Source organism: Limanda limanda, chromosome 8 (assembly GCF_963576545.1).
Source record: "Limanda limanda chromosome 8, fLimLim1.1, whole genome shotgun sequence".
Taxonomy (NCBI): Eukaryota; Metazoa; Chordata; class Actinopteri; order Pleuronectiformes; family Pleuronectidae; genus Limanda; species Limanda limanda.
The window spans coordinates 21,602,043-21,613,289 of NC_083643.1; the positions used below are offsets into that span (position 1 = coordinate 21,602,043).

At 42.6% G+C, this 11,247-nt stretch overlaps 1 protein-coding gene across 1 annotated transcript; it reads left to right on the plus strand.

Moving 5' to 3' along the window:
- Positions 1 to 4,860: 4,860 nt before the first annotated feature.
- On the plus strand, positions 4,861 to 8,130 carry LOC133009560 (calcitonin gene-related peptide-like). Its single transcript, XM_061077082.1, has 3 exons — positions 4,861 to 4,946; positions 6,024 to 6,158; positions 7,968 to 8,130. The coding sequence occupies exons 1-3, from the start codon at positions 4,861 to 4,863 to the stop codon at positions 8,128 to 8,130; spliced, it is 384 nt and encodes a 127-aa protein (XP_060933065.1).
- Positions 8,131 to 11,247: the final 3,117 nt, after the last annotated feature.

Below are 11,247 nucleotides of genomic sequence, written 5' to 3' on the forward strand. Positions count from 1 at the left end.
CACCACTACGTTACTATGTTCTGGAGCTGAAGCATGTGAGAGCTATGGTCCCCAACCTGGGTCTTGATGCCATTAATGTGAAACCCTTCCTTTAATGGGAATTTTTATCTTATCTGTTGAAATCTTCTTCCAGACAGCCATCAATAAATAAAGTTGTCTGAAAACAAAGTGCTAATACGACCAATCACTTCTTTCAAATTTGATGAGAGGGCCAATGGAAGTGGTGGGATGTATCGGATGCATATTTTCAAAGTGTAGCCTGCTCTTGCTAGCTGTTCTGGGATTAACCCCATAGATTTAACAGGATAGCAAAGTAGAAAAGACATAATTTTTAACTCCATTATAACACTTTTTAGCTACCTTTTTATTTTATTCTAATCATTTTTAATAAAAACATCTGAATGGTTTTTCAGTAGCCGGAGATGCATACCCGGAACTTATAACATTTTTCATGCAAGTGTTCAAATCATCCAAGACAGTTATGGTTACATACAGTATAATACCAGGAATAAGCTGGAGCCAGCAAATAAAGAGTATTTTGAAAACGTAACGATTATTGTTACAACTCTAACAGCCACTGACACAGTGGCAAAGCATTCAAACTCATGAGCTGGTGCCTTTGTGTGTGTGATTAATGTGCATGTGTGTGTGCATGACATGAAACATACCTATATCCCACCTCTTTAATGAACTCGTTTATTATGCTGACATGTAACACAGCAGTCTTACACCTCCAGCAGAGTCAATAACACCATTCATATGTGTCAGCAACACATTTACACATGAGACACTTGATTGGCCCAGTAGAGCTGAGCCATTGAGATGACAACGTTTGCGTGCATCCAGTAATGGCAGCAGCGGCAGCAACAGCAGCAGCAGACATGGTCGTCATTGTGTCCCCACTAATAACTTACACTACAGTGGGCATGTTGATCTCAGGTGGGGGGGCGGCTGGGCTTCAAAGGTTACACTATCGACTCGGCTCTCCAAAGTTTTTTCAGGAGCTGAGGGAAAAACTTTGGAGGAGTCAGGGTGGCCTGGGCAGCTCCCTGGGGGGAGTGTGATGTAGATGACCTTAAAGGAACACCCCCACTGACCAAAATGAGCTCATGTATTGTAGCATGTATGCACAGTTTAAATACACTCACCCACACACAGGAATACAACATACACACACAGAGATGACGTTCAACACACACACTATCGGCTCAAAATGAATAAATGGCACCAGGATAGACAACTTCATCTTTAGTTAAACCATGACCCAGCCGCACCACATTCTCTTCGTCCGATTGATTTTTAAAGACCAGACGGAAAAACCTCTGCTGAAGTTCAAACAGAACTCCTCAACGTAACAGTGACGGCTCGAGTTCTAGTGAATTTCCCATTGGTTTTCTCTATTGATGTTTCAGAATGTCCTTGTAAAAAGAGTTTGAAACCTGGAACCGACCAGGCCGACCGGCTACGAGATAAATCTTGACCATGAAACATTTAATTTGGAGCAAAAAGAAAAGGCAAAGGTGCAGGACTGTATAATTATTTTAAGAGTGATCCCTTGCGTATGATGCCTTTATAACAACTTCATAAATTGTTTTGATTTGAAGTGATTTTCACCCTTTGGACTATTTTTCTCATTTCTAAACATGTTAGAAAGAAAATCCTGGTTGTTCTATTCTGATCATACCCGGCATGATTTTTACGGTTGTGGTAAACATTTCCATGGTAACAGCGAGCTCCAATCACCACTGTAGCTATTACACCTGAGAATGGTGGGTAGTATAGTTTTTCTTCTTGACATTGCAAATAAAATATGTTTTTCGTAAAATACGTTTGATGTCTTACAGACTTATGACTTCTACAAGAGCTTATAACATTGTTTCTTAATCCTGTAGTTAAATACAGAAGGAGCTTTGAAGAAATGTAGGCATGAGACAAGAGAGGCAGGAGAAACACTTTCCTCTGCTTATTCTGTGAAAATCAAAGAATGGATTTTATAAACCAGCAATTTTAGCAGCTTTGACGCAAAAGACACTTTGAGTGTTTTACTTGAGGCTTGAGCTTGAAGGACTAAAAATACCTTGTTTTTTAAAAGAAACGAATAAAGCATGGAGGAATGCATGAAAGCAATTTCTCTCTATTCATCTATAGTTTTCCATCACCTGCTGGTTGACCACTGAAAACAAAGCTTAACGTTTTGGATGGAATTTGAAGCAGCTGAAGCTGGAATGAGAAGTTTAGAGAAAGATCTGATTCAATAACATGTCTGTGGTCTATGTTTCCAGCTGTCCAGAATAAGTTTGGCTGCACATATGCAGGTGGAGAAGTGCTGTAGGTATGCAGATTGGCTGGAGACCCAGCAGCTGTCTGTTCAGCAGTGATTTAATGTCTGACATGGGTAAGCCTTGTGGCTCAATAGCACTAAAAGGCTCATCCTGTCTAATGGGGTTCCTCTATGACGCAGACAAGGACAGGCAACCCCTCCCCTTCTTTTACTCTGACATGTAATCTTACACATACACATACGCACATACACACATACAGCTCCTGTACATCCATTCATTTTGTGCAGCGCGCAGAGACTTTGAGTGCACACATATAGACACAAACACACTCACACATACTCGTCTATGTGCACACAGGGCTTGGTTCATATGTACACGCACACACGGCGTCCTGCACACTAATGATAAGGAATGGAATTGAGACGATGGTGCACCACAAACAGTTGTGTAATTGCTTTTGAGAAACGGCTCTTGTCAGAGGCTGTCATCGATTGATCCTTGCTGAGGACAACTTGTTTACTCGGTGTGTGGGTGGAGGCAGGCAGCAGTGATCATTTACTGGACCGACTGTGGTATCACTTTATTAACTTAATATGGTTTGATGTTTCACTGTGGTGGGGCGGGAGGAGCCTGCCGTAGTTGTCTCGAGTTTTATTGCAAGCTGTAATGAACAAAAGACAATGTGAGCTGGAGAAGATGAAAACTGCTCAGTGCCGTGTAGTTTTGAAAGTAATTTAAGAGTTGACTCATATGTGGAGTGCCAGAAGTTCAATGTGTGCAGTGAATCACATCGTATTGCTGCAAATTTAAATCAATAACAAGCGGATTACATAAGCGGATTGTGGATGGTCTATACTGAGCTGAGGCAAAGTGGGTGTCGTGCTGGAGTTGGTGCCATCCAAATAGCATTATATGAATGAAGAGCCGGGGCGTGCGTCACTGTGTAGTATACTTCCCTCCCCAGCAGATGGCCCCGCCTGCAAGTGCTTAGCTGGGAGGGTGGTGGTGGGGGTTGGGGGGGGTTGGGGTGGGGACCTTATCGATTTGGCATTTGAGGTGCAGCATGCGATGGTAACATTTTTGGAAGGTTTTAAAAAATATATATTTATTGCTGGTGATGCTTCTCCACAGCCACCAGTCTCCTTTGCCTCCTACTTAATTAATGACATCAATGCAAATTAGGGGGGATAGGAAATGGTCAAAATGACTGGTGGATTTTGTGAATGGAGCACTTAGTGACTGAGGAATGACGTCAGCGCAGAGCCCATATCCCTTATAGTGAGCCAAGACTGAGGAGAAGGCGTCCCATTGGTTCACCGTGGCATCAGTGCGACGCGATTGGCTGCCGGCGGATAATTAAACACCTACACAGTCAATGCACAAATCCAAGTGGTGGGATATATAGGCTGGTGCGTTGGCGCTGCATGCAACAGAATCCAGAGTTGTTCTGCAAGTTGAGAGAAAGTCAACTTATTGTGTTTTGCATAGAGACACATAGATTTATTTATTTATTTATTTATTTTTTGCTGGGTGATTATCGCTGAAGGTAAGTGTTGACTTTTTATACTGGGTTTGGCAAAGTGTCGGGATGGACTGTTTGACTCTTTGCATGTGTGTGAGAATCCGAAGAGATATGGCCACAGAGTCGCTGCGTTACCGCGGTGACGTGACTGTGTTGGTAATGAGATTGGAGCGTGGCCACTAGGGTCACCAGTAACACCAGCAGCCACTTTGTGAGGGTCAAGTCTGCACCAAGAGAGGAAGCCCAATGGCTGAGAAAGAGGGAGATACAGAGGGAAAGAAAGGGGATGAAAGAGAGAGCAGGATCCAAAATGAGAAGAAGCTGAAATGAAGAATGAGATGAGATGGAGGAGATGGGATGGAGGAGATGGAGGTGACCAGGTTTGTGTGTGTGTGTGTGTGTGTGTGAGTAAGGGAGGGAGAGAGAGAGAGGGAGGGAGAGAGAGAGAGAGAGTGCTGGCAGCTCATTACACTAATGCACTGGTCCCTCAGGGAGTTGGCGAGCTTGGAGTCTCCCCCCCATCCCTTTCTCTCCCTTTCACCCCTCCTCTTCTAGCGCTAGAGCAAGTGCTACATGCATCACACAGTCAGGACCCACCACCTACCCCAACAAACACACACACACACACACACCCATACACACTTCCTCCCACCCGCAGACATGTCTGAGTACTGAGGCGTACAGCATGAGAGAACTACCTGTCCTGTGCTTGTGCCTGGAGCCTTTTGGAGGAACAGTGCGTTTTGCAGAAGAAGAGCAGGGGGCACTGTTATCCGGCTCAGGTCTGACGGGAGTTTAAAGTAAAAGTCAGGAGGTTCAGCAGGAGACCAAGGCTAAAAAAGTAGCAAGCTGAGATGTGGGTAGAGCTGAGCTGAGTGACAGAGAGCTTTTTCTTTGCTTTCTCGTTGCAAAACTTCTTTTCCGAAAAGAGGATGAGCCACTTGCATGTGTATATTTGACGTGTCGTGTGTCTTTAAGGTGACTTGAGAACTTCAGTGGTGTGGAGTGTTAACATAAGCGGCTGACGGGCATGTCTTTCTCACTGTGTAGGGGACCATGGTTATGTTGAAGATCTCTGCTTTCCTTGTTGCCTACGCCCTGGTCATTTGCCAGATGTACTGCTCACAAGCCGCCCCTGCCAGGTGAGAGACGCTCCACATTCCCATGTCACACTTCACATTCTTACACACAGCCTTTTGTACTGCGACGAGAAATGCATGGATATGTAGACTAGATGTAAAATCCTGAATCTCTTACAATTACAAAGGAGGGATTGGAGAGGTTTTTTTTTAATTTATATTATATTTCTGAGAGTTTTCTTTCTTTTTTTAAAAACCCCAACTATTTTCAGTGCTGCTAGAAAAATCTAAAGAACTGGGGAAGCACTTGTCTTTGATTGAATGTGAGGGACAGATTGACAGAAAGAGGTGCGAACACATTCATAATGCATACAATATCTACAGCAGGTATTACAATGAGAAATAATATGCACGCACACACACACATTAAGTATAGCCTGTGTGTTCTAATCTTAAATCATTCATTATACTAAATTCAAGGCTCAGTTTCTTTGTACATCATATACGTTTGTAAAAAAAATGTAAATCTCATAAGTATGATTTTCCAGTTTAGAGTTTGTATATCCTGTTATGCCTGTAATCTGACCGGATGACTCTCATCTCAGTTGAATTGTTTGAATAAATAAAATCGAAAAAATAGAATCGAAAAAGTCAAAAAAGATGAAGGACAAAAAGTATAATTGACTTCATGCGGAGATAAATACGGCCTATGTATTTATAAGAAGCTCTATCCCAGCCCCTCCTCATTCTGCTCCTATGAAGCTATCGATTTAGTAATAAATCTAACGCCAGCTGCTCATCAGCCCCTCTCCCTCCGATGGGGCACTTTCTGCAGATTGTTTCCCCTCCTTGGCTGGGGGCCCTCCAACTCAGACGTCATCCCCCTCAGAGTTGGTGACGTCCCAGCCAACCCCCCCCCCCTGACCCGTCCTATCCATCCAGCCAGTGCAGTCCACCGGCACCCCACCCCACCCTCACACCCACTTGCACATCACCCTCCTCTCCTCCCTCCCTCCATTTAACTGCAGGTGATAATTCTAGCAAAGGATTTAATACTGATCTCAATGCCTGTCCTCCCCCAACCCCTCTGACCCCTAAACCTCCCCCTTTTTCCCGCCATCCCTCCCTCCCGCTGCACAGACCGGGTTTAGAGTCCATATCAGACCGTGTCACGCTCACGGACTACGAGGCGCGAAGGTTACTCAACGCCATCGTGAAGGAGTTTGTGCAGATGACAGCGGAGGAGCTGGAGCAGCAGGCGACTGAAGGAAACAGGTACGGATGACTCTTCTTCATTTGAACCCCTTGTAATGGAGTCTTCTCTCCGTGCACAGAATCAGCCGCCGGAGGCTAGAAATAATAGAAAGGTAACCTAACTTCTTTGGCTGAAATAAAAGGGTAAAACTCACAGCTCGTTTTTTTTTGGGCTGCCGTGCTGGACTTTATTCAGGAACTGTACTGTTTTCTGGTTTAACTGAGGTTGCGTCTTTTTAGTGGCGCCACTTCAATCAGGCATAGAGGTATGTACTTATCAACTAGAATGGAAGAGAGGGAACAACAAATCATTTCCAAGAATAGATGCTGATACTAAGGAAAATCCCTATTCTCTGTCATGACCCTGCTCCTGCATGGATAAGTTTGATTTAACTTTGTTTGAAGGGACTATTTCCAGCCTGCCTGCCGGGCATGTGAGCAGTGTATGCCTAACGGAACGAATAAGTGTGCATGATGTCAATTAAGTGCAGTTGCATGACAGTAGGAAGTGACTGGTTTCTGTTTGTTCTGTGGGTGTAAACGATGTGACAAGAGGGGATTGACTGCGGGTGGGGGCGGGGGGATGGAGGTTCCTGTGCATGAGGGGATGAATGACAAGTTCTTTGAATGATGCGAAGGGGGATAGAAGCATGGTGCTGGTTCGGGGAAATGCATTTTTATTTTATTTATTTTTCGATACCTCTGATGGCATGAGGGAGAAATGCATGTGTGAGAAACGGTGTGGAGGTGGATGATAAACAGAAAGACAGAGGTAAAGGAAGTGTTACCTTGCATGTTTGTCCCGAATCTATGAGCCTGTTCTCTGCATGTGTCTTTGTGTGTCCCCTCCCCGACAGCATGGACAGGCCCCTAACCAAGCGCTGCTCCAACCTCAGCACCTGCGTGTTGGGCAAACTGTCTCAGGAGCTGCACAAGTTGCAGACGTTCCCTCGCACGAACGTCGGAGCAGGGACGCCCGGCAAGAAGCGCAGTGCGCCTGCGAGCGACAGCTATGCAAGCTACGGCGAGACATTTGACAGCATCTAACCCCCTCCTCCTACTTTTACCTTCACCGCATCTCCTCCTCCTCCCTCCTCTTTCTTTTTCTTCCCCCTCTTCCACCTTCTCTTTCCCGTTTCTTCCCTCTCAGTTTTTGGACTGGCAAGTGCATGTTGATTTTACCTGCTTGGTTGATATGAGAAGAATATGTCCTTTAACTGCAACCCCCCCCTTCCTTTTTTTCTATTTGTTTTTGGGCAGAGAATGATTTGTCCCCGTCATTTCAGACAATCAGAATTAGTTTTCATAAATGTAATTCAGGAGCCGGTTCAGATGTCCATCTTTGTGTACTGTGCGTGGAGTCATTCGATGGCAATTCAAAAGCCCCCTGATATCTAGGAGTTGAAAGAGATCACTTAATTAAACCATTAATAAATGATCCACTCATGCGACCACCATGTTTGTTGTTCAATAAACGTATTTTTCTACCAGGAAGCCTTAGCTGATTTTCATTCTTAGGGGTGCTTTAACACAGGCAGTGGGTCAACATGGGGATAAAATGGACATAAATAGGGTTTTAGAACAACTAATAGAGCCCTGACATGTTCTCTGAAGCTCTCATCAAGTGCAAAGGTAAGAAAAACAAACTGAAAATATGCAAAACCTTTAATGTCTGATGTCTTAAAATGTGTTTTTTTTCTGTTCTGTGAAGATAATGTTCATGAAAGTGTGTGTATATGTGTGTGTGTGTGTGTGTGTGTGTGTGTGTGTAGATCTGTATATGAATGTCAGTCTGATCTTGACATTAATACCTTGTTTGCTCTCCTGAAGCAGCGTTACAGCACAGAAGCGAGCCTGCAACACAGCGACCTGCGTGACTCATCGCCTGGCCGACTTCCTCAGCAGGTCGGGAGGAATGGGCAACAGCAACTTCGTCCCCACCAACGTCGGCGCCAAGGCCTTCGGCAGGCGGAGGAGAAGCGTCCAGATGTAAGCACTCAAGAACCTTCATGGAAATGGTAAATACAGACATGACAAAATAAGATATTTCTCCATCTGTGAATTTGGAAATTCTAGCCATGAATATTTGCTTTTTTTTAATTATTAATGGATTCACATAATTTTTGGGCTTATCAACTTGTGATTTGTAAATATATATATATATAATAATGGTTAATTTGTCGTTTGAATTTAAACACTGTCTTTTTGTCTTTCTCTCTTTCAGAGGTTGAAAAAAAACTGAGAACAGAAACCAACAAATACAAAATCGAGCAGAAAATAAACTCTGAACTGGCCCTTTATCCACTCTCACGTTCTTATGGAAAAAAGACACCACTGGACTTCTCGTCCCATCTCCATCCTGTTAGTGAAATCTTTTGCTTTTGGCAAATAAGAGAAGAAAAAAAAAAAGAGAAAAAAAGCACTTTAGTTTATGTACATGAACAAATGAACTCCTGAAGTAAAAAAAGCATCCTTTATGGTTCCTCTTTTTTTATACATGACTATCATTGGAAAATAAAATGAAAACAGCAGTGGTTATCACCTGATTATTTTCCTCCTTTCACCTCGTTAGAGCACATTTCTTCCTTGCGATGTTTCCCATTTGAGATCCATGCTCCCCCCCACCCCACCCCACCCCTCTCCTCTCGACGGTACCCTGTTTTTTCTGTGTGCCAGAGGGACGCCATTAAAGATCAGCCTACCCAAGGCCCCCCCACAACGGCTGTTGTCTTGTGCCTTGATGTAGAACAATTTACATGAACATGATTGTACAGTTCGGTAAAGAAGACCCGAGCGAGGATGGAGAGAATGAAGACAGATTAATATTGTAAACAATATTGTGAAAACAAATTTCAGCAAGATTAAAATGTATTTTAGATACACTCGGGTTTGGGTTACTTGTGTTGTTCTTCAAAGGTTTTCAAGCATTGACGTTCAGAAAGTAACAATAGAGAGGCTGAAAAGCTTATATTTGTACATGAAATGTTGGAACATTAATAAAAAATGGTCTATTCATTATAAACTATAATAGAACCTCACAGAGATAGAGTGATTTATGATTAATTGCTTAATAATTTGATAATATTTTCCACTGACAGAAACACAAATATGTCACACACATCTATGATTTGGCAAAATGAAATCCATAGTCACACACTCTGCTGTTTCGCAGTATTTTCTACCTGACACAAAGTAGCATGGATATGTAAAGATACATAAGGGGAAAATAAACTGCATGGGTCATTTATTCTTAATAAAAAGCAGCCAAACCTGCTGTCAGACTTGTTCTTCTTGCAGTGGAGGTTACTGCACAACACTCATATGAATCTGAATCACAAAGGATTCCTATTTACATAAAAAGATTCTTCACATATGAGTGCGTTGCCTTCAAGGAGCGGACACTTTATTCGATGCAGACAGTGGCTGCATGACGGTTAACTCCTACAAGTCAGTGACTCACAAAGAACCGACACACACAACACGTCAACTACACAAGCTTCACTCTGGGCAAAAAAAACGTCAAATCCTGCATGATCGAGCTGAAGAAATCCCTGACGTACACTGAACCCTCATCTGCTTCAGCTGGAAGACAACTTCACGTTCAAGATGTTGTTTGCACTCCTACATAATTACACATTTCTATGTATTCCCCAACAATATCACATCGTGTATGCACACCCAGTGGTTTCAAATTATTTTAAGTACCACGTTTCCAGAAAAAACTCACACACAGGCAGCTAAAGAATCACTTGAAGGGAGGATAAATTAAAGCCCCTCAGTTTTGGATGACAAAATATGGGATGCACATTTGGAAAATTGAGGGTATAATGAGCCCATTCAATAAGGGTGAAAGTGAAAAACAGGATGCACTTGATCCTATTTGCTTGCACGGATGGATGCCAAGCACGCACCAGAGCAAATACAGGATATTTGTCACTGTGTGCAACGCAACCAAGCACACAAGAAATGTGAGCACTAGGAAAAAAACTGGTGTATTTCTGCACAACATTATATTTAGTTCAGATGAAAAGTGCAAACATCAACACCACACATGTCACACACACTTAACGCAATAACTGATTGGTTATAAAGTGCTCCACTGGATTACTTATTAATTATGAGACGAGAGGATGTGTATGACTAATACGTGAACTTTATGCTCTTTGAATATAAACAGAAAAAATTAATCGTGCTCTATTACCCATCAGGCCTTAACACCCTAATCAATCAGTAGCATTACTGTCTATGCAGTCTTCTGTCCGTCTTACTGTCTGTCTGTCTCACTATCTGACTGTCTTTCAGTCTGACTTATCTATCTGTCTCACTATCTGTCAGTCTGTCTCTCTCATGATCTGTCTGTCTCACTATCTTTTTATCTGTCTGTAAATGATCTGTATTATAGTCTTGATGTCGACTCAAAGCGCTTTAAAGTACAGTTTATTGCCATTCACCCATTCAAACACACATTCATACAGTGAATCTATGGACAGCACTGTTTTCTATAAGGGGATATCCAGGGTGCAGTATCTTGCCCAAGGGCACATCGGCACGCAGATGGTCTGTCTGTCTCACTATCTATCTATCTATCTATCTATCTATCTATCTATCTATCTATCTATCTATCTATCTATCTATCTATCTATCTATCTATCTATCTATCTGTCTATCTGTCTATCTGTCTGTCTGTCTGTCTGTCTGTCTGTCTGTCTGTCTGTCTGTCTGTCTGTCTGTCTGTCTGTCTGTCTGTCTGTCTGTCTATCTATCTATCTATCTATCTATCTATCTATCTATCTGTCTGTCTGTCTCACTATCTATCTATCTATCTATCTATCTATCTATCTATCTATCTATCTATCTATCTATCTATCTATCTATCTATCTATCTATCTATCTATCTATCTATCTATCTATCTATCTATCTATCTATCTATCTATCTATCTATCTATCTATCTATCTATCTATCTATCTATCTATCTATCTATCTATCTATCTATCTATCTATCTGTCTGTCTGTCTCACTATCTATCTATCTATCTATCTATCTATCCATCTATCCGTCTATCCGTCTATCCGTCTGTCCGTCTGTCCGTCTGTCCGTCTGTCCGTCTG